This window comes from Staurois parvus, unplaced genomic scaffold, assembly GCF_062004578.1.
Source record: "Staurois parvus isolate SC_StPar_1 unplaced genomic scaffold, SC_StPar_1.0 ptg000469l, whole genome shotgun sequence".
Classification (NCBI taxonomy): domain Eukaryota; kingdom Metazoa; phylum Chordata; class Amphibia; order Anura; family Ranidae; genus Staurois; species Staurois parvus.
Genome location: NW_028318265.1, coordinates 1,235,800 through 1,253,152, shown reverse-complemented (window position 1 = coordinate 1,253,152; position 17,353 = coordinate 1,235,800). Strand labels below are relative to the sequence as shown.

Sequence of the window (17,353 nt, the reverse complement as noted above, 5' to 3'; positions counted from 1 at the left end):
GACAAAACTTTTTTTTTAGTTTTGGACAAAGTGGAGGTGGATTGGCACACCTGTCAGGTTTTTATTGCTGTCTGTGCCTGTTAGGGAGATTTGTCCTCTCTATATGTCCCATTTACAATTAACATCAAAAGTGAAAGTAAAGTAAAAGAAACCCAAAATTTTGGGTTGTTCCCAGAAAAGTGGTAGGTGGGAAATCTACAAATGGGGTCACTAGCTCTGCTGATCTGTGGGTTCCAAAGGAATTCCCTTAATTTGCAGGTTTTCTCACTTCTTGTTTTGGCTATGGGACAAGAAATTAAGGTAACTCTCCCCAAAGGAACACAGATGGCAAAAAAATAAACCGATAGGGGTTATAACCTCCCTTATTCTATAGTTTGCCTATAGTTTTACTTTAAAAAGGGGAGAATTTAGTATATGTAATCACAAGGGAGAGTTGGTATAAGATTTCAACAGAGGCAGGTTCAAACAGGTTATGGCACTGAAGCAGTGGAGCCAGTACATGATGTTACCAGGAAGGCAGGTTCAGCATGTAATGTCGCTAGAGGCGGAGTCAGTATATGACATCAAAGGGTGGCATTTAGCATACGTTCTGACAAGGGAGGGTGAAGTCAGCGATGTCACCAAAAATGTGGGCTTAATGTCACCAGGGAGGCAGGTTTGGCATATGATGTTACTAGGGAGGTGGGTTTAGCATATGATTTCAACAAGGAAGTGGGTTTGGCATATGATGTAACAAAGGAGGTGGGTTCAGCCTATGATTTCACTAGGGAGGCGGGTACAGCATATGATGTTACTGGGGAAGGAAGTACACATGACAACAAGGTCCACAGGCTTACTTGCTGGTACAGTTGTGGTCTAAGCGCAGAGTTCTCAATCATGGTGTGAACCATGCTGATTAACGGGTCATTGTCTTTCATCTACGTCAGACATGAAGGAGCACAGTTTAATGCACAGTGAGATATAAGAGAGGACATATAGAACAGTGATGAAACTTCCTTGACCAACCTGGGCTGTGCTGCCAACTGCCCAGATCTGCAATTCCCGCTGCCTACTGTGTGTGCTAATAGTTAATATACAAATACAGGTCATTAGAAAAAAAAAAGTCACTAAAGAAAGAGAGACCCCCAGGAATAAGAGTGGTATAGCAGTAGCAGCAGCAGTTGAAGTAGCTACCATTGGGAGATTTTAGGTGCCCAGAGTGTTTTCGCCAAGAAAGAGGATTACACTAACCCACTCTCATTGCAGTGTACTCCACCCAGAACATACAAACACACATCCTACTACCTTCATAGAGGTAAAATTCAGCAGATCAGGGAGAAGCCATTGAATGCGCAGCATTGTCTTACTTTCAACAAATAACTTTAACCCACTGTTATATGAATGATCGATCACAGTCTTTTCTTTAAAAAATGCTTTACTTTGAATCTTTCTTCTAAAATTTATTCTACAGAGTTCTCTGTTCAGATACAGATGCTCATTTTTATTATAGAATTCAGCTCAGATGTGCCATCTGCATACAGCAGATCTGTGTCAATTTAGAGAACTGAAACCAAGAAAAGGAGGATAGAAAGGCAGGGTTGAAAAGCATAGAAAATTAGAAAGGTAGGACAACTTGGATAAGATTATAGCTTAAAATGATTATGTGCAAAACACGCATCTACATAAAAACATTTGAACTTTTGAATGTAAAACAAAAAGTAAATTTTAATGAAGTTAAAGCTGAACTCTGGAATAAGCAATTATCGTCTAAATTCTATAAGTATGCATATTCTAACTTGAATATTGGTGAGCGTTGTGTATTTTTCCAGATCTGTGCAGTAGTCCAGTTTGGAACTTGTACAAGAGCTTCCTGTAAGGCCTGTTTCACACCAATGCAGTTTGCTTTTGATCCATTTTTGCATTTTGCTTTCCTTTTATACCGTTTTTTTTTTTTTTGTTGGGCAATATAAAAAGGAAAAATGTGGCAAAAACGCACTACATGTGTTTCAGCAGCGTCTTCACTGAACTCTGTTGTAACAAAAACACTGCTTTTTGTGTTTAAAAAAAATCCCTTACCCTTTCCAAAAATGCAGCAGCTGAAAAACTGATAGATGTGAACATATCCCATAGGAAACCTTGTTAAATAGATGATAGTGATTTTCTGCAAAAAGCATTAAAAAACGCATTAGTGTGAACCAGGACTAATAAAATCCAATCACTGCTGATCTTTCACTCCTTGTGCAGGGTAACTGGTCTTTTATCTGCAGATTTCTGTATTTTTCAACAGGCAGCCTATACAGGGTGTGGCCTGCTGAGTCCCTGCCACAGCTGTACTCTCTGCACAGAATAAAGCTGGCCATACATTGGTTTAAATTAGTGTGGTTCAGCAGTGACCTGACACATTTGGATCAGTGTGTTGCTGTCCCTGTAAGGTTATGTTCACACCTATGCAGTTTGCGTTTGATCTGTTTCTGCACTGCGTTTTGATGTTTTTTTTTTTTTGTTGCTAGGCAGATTTAAAACGCGAAACGCATAAAAAAATGCACTACATACTTTCCTGCAGCGCTTCCATTGAAGTCTATAGAACCAAAAAACAAAGTCCCTGACCCTTTCCAAAAAAAGCACCGGGTGAAAACACGGAGATGTGAACCCGTGAACCATAGGAAATCATGTTAAATGGACTGTAGTGCGTTTCTGCAAAACACTGCGGAAAGCGCTTAGGTGTGAACCTAGGGTTAAAGTTGATTGTTTGATCGACTTCTGTTGAAGGGACATGTTGGAAAAACTTTCTCAATCAGCTGCTGATCAGTGTATTCAGGGAGGGGGGCTCCTCCATCCACCTGGCTGAAGGAAAACACACACACACTTATACAAAGTATATACAAATATATGTGAAAGTTCTTTTGCTTCAAGTTCAGCTTTAATTCATAGTTCACTGTCTTCTTTGTTTACATTTCTGATGTATCCTGTCTCATAACTGAGGAATGTTACAGGAAACTCACACTGGATTTATAAGAAAATTTATAGAAAAAAATGGTAATTCTAATCTTTCCTTCTAGACACTCATTTGTATCTTGGAGGAGGATTGAGAATTCTGCTCAGGCAGCATTGCAGTTCAGTTCTGGGTCACAGAATGTAATATTAACTCCAGCAAATATATAGAAAAACTTCCAAATCCCACCTGGTGATCCACGTAGATGAGGTTCCTTTGAAGATGATGTGAGAGAATCTCGTTCTATCGGCCGCATTAAAGAATAAAGAGAGGACACAGAACGTGAAAACTTCTGAAGATTAATAGAGTTCTGTTCCCTCTGTTCACCCCATCAGAACACTGCACAAGCTCATCCTTGGTACATATAAACTCTGGAGCAAGAACACAACACCTCCTTACCCCTGGTACATATACATATGCCCAGGAGCCAGAACAAACCACAGCCACATCCCTGGTACATCCATATATACTCCAGAGCCAAAACACAACTCAGTCTCATGCCTGGTACATATACATTCAGGAGCCACAGCACAGCCACATTCCTGGTACATACACACTTTGGAGCCAGAACACAGCACAGCCACATTCCTGGTACATACACACTTTGGAGCCAGAACACAGCACAGCCACATTCCTGGTACATACACACTTTGGAGCCAGAACACAGCACAGCCACATTCCTGGTACATACACACTTTGGAGCCAGAACACAGCACAGCCACATTCCTGGTACATACACACTTTGGAGCCAGAACACAGCACAGCCACATTCCTGGTACATACACACTTTGGAGGCAGAACACAGCACAGCCACATTCCTGGTACATACACACTTTGGAGCCAGAACACAGCACAGCCACATTCCTGGTACATACACACTTTGGAGCCAGAACACAGCACAGCCACATTCCTGGTACATGGACTCTCTGAAGCCAGAACACAGCATAACATCCTTGGTAAAAAGGGACTTTTTACTTATCTGTAGATTCCTTGGAGTACAGTACAGAAGCCAGAACGTGTACTGAAAGACCATGGGTTATTTGCCTGCTACCTTTAGGTGATTGGACACTGGCAAAAACGTTGCTAGAGCCACTCCCAGGGGCACGTACATATAACCTCCCTTACCTCAACTCTCTAAAACCACACATTTTTAGCAAGCAATAAGAAGTGACCACCAGAGACAGAGGAGAGGGTCCTGTGTCCCGGACTGCACTCCAAGATAAGGAATTTACATATTTATCAAAATTCTTTTTATCTTAATTGTACCATACAGGATTTGTATTCATAAACTATGGGGTATCTCCAAACAATAAACTGGTGGGTGGGCAACAATATAGCAAACAGAACTGCCAACAGCTGCACCAAAAAACAAGGGTAAGAACCTGAACAGATCACTCAGATAACAGCTTAAAACATCTAGCAGCTGAAGCTTGCATCAACTGTGGCTTTGGCTCAGCAGAGGACCAGGTGGCAGCCTTGAAATCTGGGATGCAGATACTGGAAAGTCCAAGAGACAACAACAGACCTGGAGGAATGACCTCTGATAGGGAAAGGGGAAGGCACAAGCTCTGGAAATAAGTTGTCTGATTCATGTGGCAATTATGATGTAAAAGACGGGATGGCCCTTTTGAAAGCCAGAAATGAGAACAAAAAACGGGACTGGCAAACAGAAGCAGTGGTGGTCAGGTATGCCCTAAAAGATCCAGACAGTGTAAGCAAATGCCCTTGGTTTGTTTATGCTTAGGAGCAGGACACAGAGAAGGAAGGATAATATCGTCATTGAGATAGAAAAGAAAGACCACTTTGGGCAGAAAGGAAGGTCTTGGTCTCAAGCTTTATCCTTGTGCAATAACAGGTAAGGCTCCTTATGAGAAAGGGCTACTAGTTGACATAATGGTCAGAAGGAAGGCATTTTTAAATTTGGGGTCTCCGAAAGGGATATCTCTAATTGGCTCAAAAAGGGGGTCTCTTGAATAGAGAGAACCAAGTTTAGATCCCAAGGAAGGGATAAGATGTGTTTTTCTTAGAGTAGCTTGACTGCTGGGGCCTCCCCACCCAATAGTTTATGTAGGCCATTTCTGTGGCACGGTCTGACTGTATCCTCACTGACTGACCTTGCAGAAGAAGGTTCCAACATATAGTAAGAATCTAATGGTTCGCTCTTCCAGAGTGCTGATGGGGCGTCTTGAGTCTGTTGGGGACCAGGTACCCTGGACAATTAAGGGGACCAGGTACCCTGGACAATTAAGGAGTCATCACCATTTTTTCACAGCAGAAGGAGGAATGGTTTTTCCAACTCCAGGGTTGGAGATCCACCATGATAGAGAAAGCTTTGTCTGACTGCATAGCGGCATAGGACAATGCAGAGAGTAGATCGATTTGTTCAATAACATAAGAATGTTGACTTGAAGACTCCTGGAGTGAAACCAAGCAAAGTGGACTGGAGTGGAGGGTGGTCTCTTGGATCTGAGGGTCCACAAGTAAAACCTCTGGGAGGAAATCTTGTGTGGAGGAAGGAAGATTCTGGCTTGGACTGTGTTCAAGACTAGAACCAGGTACCAGATGGTGTGAGAGCTGGAGAACAGACTTTTAGAAAGTTGATTAGCCAGTTGAAGGTTTGAAGAAACTGAAGTGTCATTTGGCAATGGCAACAGTGTTGTGGCAGAGAAGTCCTTCAGTAGAAGATTGTCCAAGTACCCAGTGACATGAATGACCTGGGTCCACAGAAGAACAAGAAGTGGGACAAGCACTTTTGTGAATACTCAGGGTGTAGGAGAGAGCTCGAATGGTAGTACAGGTGCTCCTGGTCAAAAGGCATGGGTAAAAGACATCTCTTACATCAGCTTCAGACCAAGCTTTAAGCCATAAAATCCTGCACAAGTGCACAGAGATCAGAAATATTCTAGAGACTTAGCAAATTACATTTTCTATAAAGCATCCACACAAAATAATAAGATTGAATGCATCGCTGTAATTGTTTGATGTCCCCCCCCCCCCCCCCAAAAAAAAAAAGATTCATATATTCTGTTCATTTGTTTTGCATAACTGGCAAAAGTCTAGCAAGCAGATTGAATTGCTGGGCTGAACCTGTAAGTACAATTGAAGCCTTTAAGAGGGCTTTAAAACACCCACCCCCTGAATTCTTAAAAGAGGAAACATCCTCAATAGAAACTGTAGTGTTGTTGAGGACCAAAATGGCAGGGTCTACTACTGAAATAGTCCATTTCTTCGACACTTTGCCAGGATAAATTTAAGCAAAAAGATAAGAGGCCTGAATATCCTTTCAAGATTAGGCCAACCCTCATATAATGCATTCAATTTCTGCGTGGATAGGAAAAAATTATTATTTTTTTTTTTTACTTAGCCAGCCTCTTAGTGCACATAGGGGCTTGTTTGGCTGTGGGGAATGTGGTGCTACTTGACAAAGACTAGTTCACTTCCCATCAATCAGTGTGTTGAGAGTCATAACTTATCAAGAAGCCATAAGTCAAATTAAGTCAGTTACCACCCAACTTTGCAATCACTCCATTGTTTTAATGAATCTATATCAAATACTGGTGAAGTACTTCCAATAAGACAAAACAAATCAAATATCATATATCCCCATACCATGACCCTTTATCATAAACAGATCTCCCCAGTATTCAGTGTCATTTTGTGAATGTACAAAAAAATACATACAGTGGGGATCGAACGTTTGGGCACCCCAGCTAAAAATTTGTATTAATGTGCATAAAGAAGCCAAGGAAAGATGGAAAAATCTCCAAAAGGCATCAAATTACAGATTAGACATTCTTATAATATGTCAACAAAAGTTAGATTTTATTTCCATCATTTACACTTTCAAAATAACAGAAAACAAAAAAAATGGCGTCTGCAAAAGTTTGGGCACCCTGCAGAATTTATAGCATGCACTGCCCCCTTTGCAAAGCTGAGACCTGCCAGTGTCATGGATTGTTCTTAATCATCGTCTGGGAAGACCAGATGATGTCAAACTCAAAGGTTTTAAATGCCCAGACTCATCTGATCTTGCCCCAACAATCAGCACCATGGGTTCTTCTAAGCAGTTGTCTAGAAAACTGAAACTGAAAATAGTTGACGCTCTCAAAGCTGGAGAAGGCTATAAGAAGATAGCAAAGCGTTTTCAGATGTCAATATTCTGTGTTCGGAATGTAATTAAGAAATGGCAGTCATCAGGAACAGTGGAAGTTAAAGCAAGATCTGGAAGACCAAGAAAAATATCAGACAGAACAGCTCGCAGGATTGTGAGAAAAACAATTCAAAACCCATGTTTGACGGCACGATCCCTCCAGAAAGATCTGGCAGACACTGGAGTTGTGGTACACTATTCCACTATAAAGAGATACTTGTACAAATATGGTCTTAATGGAAGAGTCATCAGAAGAAAACCTCTTCTACGTCCTCACCACAAAAATCATCGTTTGAACTTTGAAACTGAACATATAGACAAGCCTGATGCATTCTGGAAACAAGTTCTGTGGACCGATGAGGTTAAAATTGAACTTTTTGGCCGGAATGAGCAAAGGTACGTTTGGAGAAGAAGGGGCACAGAATTTATTGAAAAGAACCTCTGTCCAACTGTTAATCATGGGGTTGGATCAACCATGCTTTGGGGTTGTGTTGCAGCCAGTGGCACAGGGAACATCTCATGAGTAGAAGGAAAAATGGATTCAATAAAATTTCAGCAAATTTTGGATGGTAACTTGATCCCATCTGTGAAAAAGCTGAAGTTAAAGAGAGGATGGCTTCTACAAATGGATAATGATCCTAAACACACCTCGAAATCCACGGGGGATTACATCAAGAGGCGTAAACTGAAGTTTTTGCCATGGCCTTCACAATCTCCTGACCTCAACATAATTGAAAATCTATGGATAGACTTTAAAAGAGCAGTGCGTGACAGACAGCCCAGAAATCTCAAAGGACTGAAAGACTTTTGTAAGGAAGAATGGGCAAAGATACCTCAAACAAGAATTGAAAGACTCTTGGCTGGCTACAAAAAGCGTTTACAAGCTGTGATACTTGCCAAAGGGGGCAGTACAAGATATTAACTCTGAAGGGTGCCCAAACTTTTGCAGACGCCATTTTTTTGTTTTCTGTTATTTTGAAAGTGTAAATGATGGAAATAAAATCTAACTTTTGTTGACATATTATAAGAATGTCTAATCTGTAATTTGATGCCTTTTGGAGATTTTTCCATCTTTCCTTGGCTTCTTTATGCACATTAATACAAATTTTTAGCTGGGGTGCCCAAACTTTCGATTTCCACTGTATATAGCTCTTAAAGCATAAAAAAACAAAAACGTGTGGTCCAATGTAAGACTCCCATACACCAACCAATCTTTGTGCAATCCTCAATCGATACATCAATTACAGTCAGAACAGCAATATGACTTTTCCTTCAGCGTGAATACACACTACTCTGCTCTTCACCACACCTCATGGGTATCTCCTCACCTTATATCATGGACCCCACTGCAAAAAAAAAGGGTCAATTGCGCTTTTCCTTTATATTTGAGACCACGATCCTCTTTAGCATTCACCTGGTCCTTACCGATCTCCCAGGAATAGATGTGTTGAAAGGAAGAAATAAAACATCCAAATAGTGCAGAATGCTAGTTTATTTCCATAAGAAAATTCCACTCACTGCTACTTCCCACGCTGGGTGAAGCTTGGGTGCCATTCTGGGAAGTCGAGTATGCCAATAGCCCGTTACATGCCTCTATGAACTTCTTAACATGTGAGTTTAATATATCTATTCCTAGGAGATCGGCAATGACCAGGTGAATGCTGAAGAGGATTGTGGTCTGAAAGGTTCCAAAGGTTCTAGGAAAGCTGAGAGTTTTTCAAAGAATTCAGAAACAGTAGCAGAGAAAACTGGTTTTGTCAGACATGCCACATGTTTCGTGCCTGATACGGAGCTAGGATCAGAGAGAAATGGTGTCATAAGACATTGTTCCAGGACAAGAGAACATCTTTCCCCTAGAATGGTGTTCTGCATTTGCTGTAGACCATCAGCAGAGGATATTATTTGGCACTTTTGTCCAAGCTTCCTTGTGCCTGTGATCCATCATTGAGAAATGAGGGAATTCCCTGTGGGTTGCTAACATAATGGATGCAGAATGTATGGGGTTTATCATGTCTGGAAAACAGGCGTCATTATAACACGGACATGTTCCTAGACTATGTCTCTGTAGCAGAAGGTAGAAAGAAGTGTAGTAAAATGTGCACACGCTGTGCACATTTTCGACAGATACGGCAGGTGGACGTTTTTCAGCTGGAAGGCGTGTTGCAACTACATCACCATCATGAAAATATATCCAGATCGGTAAACACTGCCAAATTTAAATTGAAAAAAGTCTCTTTATAAATATTTTATTAATTTTCAAATTTCAGCATAACTACAAAACACATCATAACATAAAAAAATACACTTCCGTTTAAACATACCACCAAGAAAACCTACCTCCCCCATTTCTTTACCCTTAGCTCCTCATTCCTCGTCACTGCTGAGTATCCTCAGAATACCCTTCTCCTTCTTCCTATCCTACTTTCTCCTTTTTAATTATACATGTCCTCTTGTCCCATCTTTCCCTATTTCTCCCATTTCTACATATTTACTTGATCTCTTAAACTCATTTCATTTTTCCCACCTTTCTCGAAATCTCTCCATTTTGTCTTCTTCTATGTTGTAGAGCTCCTCCATTATATATATATATTTATTCTACCTTACTTATCCAGTCTTTTATTTTTGGTACCTCTTGTTCCTGCCAAAATTTGGGTATCAATCCTTTTGCTGCATTTATAAGGTGAAATATCACCAAATTCTTATATTTTTCTACTGTAGTCTTGGTTTTATGGAATAGGCATACTCTTGGATCTTTCGGGATCTTAACCCCAGTTATCTCCTGGATTAGGTGCATTATTCCTGCCAATATTCCGGGATTTTAGGACACACCCACCAAATATGTGTCATTGTGCCCTTAATCCCACATCCCCGCCAACACATAGGTGATTTATCTCCATATTGCTTATGTGCCACACTCGGTGTGAAGTACCACCTAACTAAACATTTGTAGTTCATTTCCACCACCTTCATATCTACAGCCACATGTGCTAGTCTGAAGATTTTCTTTTTTTGTTGCTCATCAAATGATATTCCAAGTTCCCTTTCCCATTTCTCCAAATACCGGAGGGAAGTAACCTCTGTTATTACAGTAAGAATTTTATAAAGTCGTGAAGCAGCGTGCTTCTTTTCCTTACATGTGCTAAATAATTGTTCGAATTGGTTCAAATCCACTGTTGTCCTTAAGGGCTTAGGGAGTCTTGCCATGAAGTGTTGTAGTTGAAAATATCGCCACTCGTCAATCTAGAAAACAGCTCTTTCTTGTTTTTCATCTCCTTAAGAGAGCAAATTTCCTCACCATTCATTATATCTTTTAACTGTGCATCCACTCTTATTATCCAATTACCTGAAATATTTCCTTTCCCTGGTGGGAAAAGATCTGTATCCACCAACGGCATAAAAATGGAATTAAACTCCCATCCCATTTGTTTGTGAATTACATCCCAAATTCTTACTAAATTTCATGTATAAGTGCTCGTGCGTTCCACCAACCTACGATATTGATGTGGTAACCACGCCATCCTATTTAAATGTGTCTCACTTAGTGTGTTTTCTATATTTACCAAACTTTTCCCAAGTGCGTTATATTTCCAATCAAAAATACGTGATAATAATACTGAGTGATAATATCTCTTAAACTCCCGCACACCTAAACTCCCATTTTCTTTGTCTCTACACACCACTTCATAACTTATTCTCGTTTTTTTATTCCTCCAAACATACCTTAATATAATTTTTCTAATTATTTTAAAATACATTCCCGGAAGTTGTATAGGTAGCATATGAAATTTATATAGGATTTTTGGAACAATTATCATTTTTACCAAATTTATTCGTCCTATCCAAGATAAAGGTCCTACCGCTAATTAACTTAATTCCTCCTTGATCTCATTTATTAATGGAATGTAGTTTATTTTATATAAATTCTTTAAGGACGAGGTTAATTTTATTCCCAAATATTTTCATTCTATTTCTTTCCATGAAAAGGGAAATTCTCTTTGTAAAGCTTTCTTCTCAGGTCGGGACATTAACATTTAGAATCTCAGATTTTGCCAGGTTAATTTTTAAATTTGACAACTGTCTATAATATTTCATTATTTTCATTAAGTTGGAAAATGTCAGCCTAGGATTGACCACATAAAAAAAGCATGTCATCAGCATACGCTGCCACCTTATGTTCTGTCTCTCCTATCCTAATCTCTTTTATAGCTATACCAAAATAGGTTCTAAAGATAAAACAAACAACAAAGGCGAAAGCGGGCACCTGTCTTGTCCCATTATGCATCTTAAAGAATTCCGTTGACGTTTACTGCTGCAGAGGGTTGAGTATATAGCTTCATTATCCTCATTTTGGGGCCTATCCCCAAAACTTCCAGTGTGTCTAACATAAATCCCCAATCCACCCTATCAAAAGCTTTCTCTACATCCACTGATAAAACCAGTATGGGGAATTTTTCTCTCTTACTTCTTTGTAGAAGAAGCAGTAATCTCAACTCATTGTCTCTTCCCTCCCAGGGACAAATCTCACTTGGTCTATATGAATCCATTCTGGCATTAGATCTTTCAGCCTGTTTGCAGCACCTTTGCATATAATTTGGTATTCATATTTAGCAAAGAGATAGGCCTGTAGCTAGCATATTGGGTTCCATCCTTTCCCTCTTTCTGAATGATTGTTATAGGAGCTTGCAAGGATTCTTCTCTTATTTCCAACCCCTCTCCTAATGCTTACATATATAAACTCAGTTTAGGTACTAATTGATTTAAAAAAAATTTTATATCTCAGTGTACCTATCGGCCCCGGGCTCCTCCCCACTATTGTACTCTTCAGTGCTACCTGGATTTTCTTCTGCGTTATGGGTTTCCCTAGGCAGCTTAACGGTTCTTCCCCTAGTCTCGGCAATCCAGCCTCTTAAGTATATCTGTCTCTTTCTAATTCTTTCTTCCTCTTCTCCTTTTGACTGTTGTGTAATAACATCATATAGTTTACTGTAATATTTTTTAAATACATTAGCGATATCAGTGGTTGCGTAAACCAGTTCTCCATTATCGTCTTTAATCTTCTCTATATAATTCCTTGAATTCTTATTTCCTTGTGCTCTCATTAAATATTTCCCTGGTTTATTCCCCCACCGATATCTCTCCCTTTCCATCATGTTGAATGTTCTCCTTGTTTCTTCCTTCATTAAATTACATAATTCATCTCACTTATTTATTATACTCTGCTGAATCTCTTTTGTTATTCTCTTTTTATGTAACTGTTCTAATTCGTATAGATCCCTTAAAAGCATATTCATTTTTTTATTTTGTTCCTTTTTTTGTACCCCAATCGCTATCAAAATTCCCCTGATGTATGTCTTATATGCTTCCCACACCGTGGCAGTTGAAACTCCTTCAGTCTCATTTCTTTCAAAGTATTGTTCCATTTCTTTTTTTATTCTTTGTTTCGTCTCTTGATCCTGAAGGAGTGTCCAATTTAATCTCCACGTTTAACTTATTCTGCTCTCTTCCCCATAATAACTTCATTGTATCAGGTGCATGGTCCGATATTGTTATAACTTCTATATTTACTTTGACCAGCAACTCCAAAAGTATATGGTCCATCGATATATAATCTAATCTCGAATACGTTGCATATGCCGGAGAATAGAACGTATAGTCCCTGTCTCTAGGATGTTTAACTCTCCAGATATCCACAAGTTGACTTAGATATAGCGTTCTTCATATGGATTTCAGAGTTTTACCTCTCTCTCTCTCTGCACATGCGACGTTGTGTCAATCTGGGGGTCCACGCAAAAATGTTAATTTCCTGCCACAATTAGTTTGCCTGTTTTAAAATCTAGAAGTCTTCTCAATACACTTTTCAGACAGGCCATTGGATTTCTATTGGGGCAATAAATATTTGCCAATGTACACTATTTCCTGTAATTTCCCCCTTAAGAACAGAAAACGCCCCTCAGGATCCTCCAACTTGAACCTTAAGTTTTTAGCTATGCCAATTGCCACTCCTTTAGCATGCCTAGTTGGTGAATCTGCATAAAACCAGGTTGGGTAATACCTAGAATATAACTTCACATTTGTTTCTTTAATAAGTGAGCTTCCTGTAAAAACACTATTGCAGTAGATCGTTGTTGTAATTCTCTGAGGATCTTATGCCTTTTCCCCGGAATGTTCAGTCCCTTGACATTATAGATCATAAAGTTAACCTCATCCATTTCCCATAAGTGTTATTCCTCTGCCACCAGAGTTCTTTCCAGTGAGAGTACCCTCATCCTTCCAGAGGAACATGGAGCTAACCCCTACATAGTTACCCATTCCCCTCTCACACCTACCCCATAACCCTCCCTAACTCCCCCTAGGCTCTTAACTTGCCTACAAATCATTTGTGGTCCTAGTCCCACCATCGATTCAATGATAGGGTGGAGCTCTGACCACATACGCCGCGCTCCAGTCCGCGTTACCAAATTCTAGGCCGCGTTTCTGGATACCTGTCCTACTTCCGGTTTCCACTCTTTCCAAAAAAAAAAAATGTATTTTTTACTTTGCTTAGCCTAGGAGGAGAAGAAGAGGAGGAGAGAGGGGAAGAGGAAAAAAAAATCCCTTCCATTCCTCCTCTTCCTTCCCTATTTTATCTCTGATGCCTTTTCCCACTAGGTGCTGACTGCCAACTCTCATTTTCTATTCCCCAAGTCTCTCTTGCCCCCTTCTTCCCATCCTGGGATATCTATTTTCTGTAGTTCAAGTCTCTCACAAAAGTCTCTCAAGTCTTCCGGAAATCTCAGTCTTGCAGAACGACCATTTTTCCATCCAATCAGGCATGCTGGGAATCCCCAGCTGTATTGAACATTCTGCTTTCTCATCTGTTCCAGCAATGGTTTGAAGGTTCTCCTTCTCATCAATGTTTCCACTGATATATCTGGAAAAAACCTGTAAATTTGCTTCTCCATATTTAATTACAGGTCTTCCCTTTGTCTTCTTCCAAAGCTCAGTTTTGTCTCTATAATAATGGAATGAATGGATGAATTTTTGTTTCTGCTTCCTTGGAGTCTTACTATTCTGTGCACTCTGTCAATCTTCAGAGGCTCTGTTGGTGATCTGTTCATTATTGTATTAAACATTTTCATTGTTATTTCCATCAAGTCTTCCCCTTGTGAAGTCTCAGGCAGACCTCGTATCCTCAGGTTACATCTTCTATCTCTATTCTCCTGATCTTCCAGTTTGTATAGCAGATTCCTTTGTTCTTTTCTTATTCCTTCCATCTGTTTTTCTAATTTTATTACTTGAGCAGGTTTATCTAATTTTTCCTCAGTCACCTCCACCCTTGATAATACTTGGCCCAGGTCATGTATTTTCACAATCTCCTGTTTTATGGATCTTTCCAGACCTTTAAACATTTCCGCTATTTCAGCTTTCGTGGGCATCTGTGAGGTCTTCAGGACTCTCAGTAACCAATACATTTTCTATGTCTTCAACTTCTATATTTTTACTGATATTTGCAACGCCCATAGACAATCTGGAGCAATCACCACTAGTGTTTTCCATCTCCTGTCTTCCACTTACTCCCTGTTGTCTCTCTGGGGTTTGTTTCTCTTGTAAGGGGATATATTGTTTAATTGAAGTTGCTTGGGATGACTTTGGCCCTCCCCCTTTGCCACTTTACTTTTCATACTGTTAGTGAGTTTTGTATTTTTTCTGGGGACCAGGTATTACCTCTACGTGTAAATTAGGGTTGTATCCCTCCAGGGTAGTCCCTCTTTGATCTTTTCCTTTCCATTTTCCCCCCCTGTACCAATTTCCTCTCAAGGGGTCTCCGGGGTCTTTATCCCTCTTGTGTCTCTCTTTCAGCTCCTTCTCCTTCTGGGCCCCCTGGGTGATCCCCCCCGAAATAATCTCTACACCATGTGTTTTTGACTCACCATCTCCTGTCGTCTTCGGTCATCTTTTCAGCTCCATCTTACTTCAACTAAGGCGGATGCAGACAGTCTCTCCCAGGGACTACTAACACAGTCTCCCGATCACAGTCCACTTCTGCAATGGTGACTATTGGAGGGGGATCACCCTCCATGGGGTTCCTCATGTCTTTTGGCAGTAACAATCCTGTGGTAGATGAGCCTGGATGTCCTCCGTGTCAGCCCGGCCAGATTCTCTGCCCCCCAGTACTCCTCTGCGGTGGTCACGTGACCGCCCGGCATCCTCTTCCTCTCCAACCGACTGGCCCCTCACTCATTCTTCCACTTTGACACCACCACTCGCTGCTGCCACCTCCGGCCAGCCGCACAGGTGGCACCGTTCTCCTGCCAGGCCTCCACAAAGGAACGACACCCCACCCGGGTACGTTACCTCCTAGGCATTTCTGGCTAACGGGACACAGGGAGCGCCTACATTGAGCTCCCTCTCGGTGCCATGGTCAGGCTCCAATTCCCCCCCAATGCATGTGTTCTGAATAATAAAAAAAATTCTGTTTCCAAAAGCATCAAAGACAAGTACAAAGGGGTTTAACACATTAAAATTAACTCTCCTTCCCGCACCTATGTAGCCACTTGACTGCTAAGTGCTGAGGGTTGTCCATAGGCCGGAACCAATCTAAAGCACAGATAAACTCTGTCTTAACTCACTCATGTTGCTGGTGCCATTAGGATCCAAGCTTTGCTAATCATGGTGGGCATATCTTCTAAGGGTTTGGGAACATAGAGATGGACCACGGCCCTGGACCTGTGTAGCACCTGGCTGCTAAGCACACTCCTTGCAATGTGCCAAGATGAGTGCCTTTCCCAGGATCCAGTGTCCGAAGCAAACATTAAAGGCCGCTTCTCACACTGTGGGGTTTGTATACAGTCCCCAAGGTAGACACTGATGGTTAAGCCAGCCAAACAATGGATTGAAATTCGGCTAGTTAAGCAGGGACCAGCTGAAATTATGATTGATCTATGGGCAGGCTAGTTGTACAGAAGTTGATCTCTTGAACAACTTCTGTACAACCAGCCTGCTGAATCATTTTGCTAAATCAGTGCTGGCGGTACTGATGAGTGTATTCTGAAAATGGGGAACTGTCCCCGCTGTCAGAATGCACTTGCTCCACACTAGCTCAGTTGGTTGAATGATAGAAAATGAATCATGTAAAATCTGGCTTACCATTCCAGAAACTGCTAGATAGCTCTGGGCAATAATTACATGAAGGTAGCCAGGGAAAAACCCAGCGCCTATGAATACAAGTCCTGTGTCCTGAATGACTGAGATATATACATTTGAGGGCCAGAACACAACACAGTTTCATCCCCTCTGGCACATACACACTCCACAACCAGAACACAGTACATACACACTCTGGCCAACTTGAACACAGCACAGCCTCATCTCTGATACAAGCACACTCAGGAGCCTAACAAACCATGTACAGCCTCAACCTTTATGCATATACACTCTTGAGTAAGAATGCAGCACAGTTTTATCACTGATACACATACACTCTAGACCAATAGAATACAGTACAGCCTCATCCCCGAAACATATAAGCTAATTCACTAACACTAGAAAGAAGAAAATGAGCAGAGAATTGGAGTTGTTACCCATAGGGACAAATTCTGTTTTGGTTGCTACTTACAACTCCACATTTGTGTTCATTTTCTTTTCTCTAATTTAAAAGCAGAGCTCCAGGCAAAAAGCTAAATACAAAGAGAAAATTAATATATGAAAGATGTTTTAACAGCCAAAAAGATTTCTGTCCATCTAGTACTGAGATTTACACAGCTCTGCCACACAGCATAGCCGTGTCTGGCAGGGCAGAAAAACTGATTTATCTCGGTTTCCCCACCCTTTGATTGGCCAGTGAAAGTAGAAGGAGCAAACTGATAAGCTCATCTCTCTGCTCACCACCATATTAGCATGTCCCTTTCTAGCCCATGAGCTAAACAGTAAACCTGTTTGGCGGTTTGTGTTGCTTCTCACTCTCCAGGTCTAAGCTCTGCTATACAGAGACTGCAAGATGCTGATACCATGTTTAAATATTGCATCAATGATTACAAAGCAGGATTAATGTGCACCTTTTACGTATGCCTGGAGTTGAGCTTTAATGAATCAGCCCTAAAAGTGTCACCACACAATCTCAAACACAGAGGACAACACCAGACACAAAGCACAAAGAACACGTCCATCACCAACACAGATGACCCCAGAACTCAACCACTGGGACATGCAGGATGATAAAGGGGTGATTACATCAGCAATCACAGAAAGGGGAG

The 17,353-nt window shown here is 40.8% G+C and overlaps 1 protein-coding gene across 12 annotated transcripts in view; it reads right to left on the bottom strand.

The window, feature by feature from the left end:
- Positions 1-17,353, bottom strand: part of PLEKHA5 (pleckstrin homology domain containing A5) — a 213,779-nt gene that overhangs the window by 49,308 nt on the left and 147,118 nt on the right. For 10 of the 12 annotated variants that reach the window (XM_089689103.1, XM_089689100.1, XM_089689104.1 and 7 more), the window contains 2 exons: positions 3,161-3,214; positions 837-917 (listed from right to left, as the gene is read on the bottom strand). The exons of 1 other annotated variant lie outside the window; for it this stretch is intronic. In XM_089689103.1, coding sequence (XP_089545229.1) covers positions 837-917; positions 3,161-3,214 — 135 coding nt within the window. The remainder of the gene's footprint in view (positions 1-836; positions 918-3,160; positions 3,215-17,353) is intronic. One more of the 12 variants, XM_089689102.1, reaches the window with a different exon arrangement.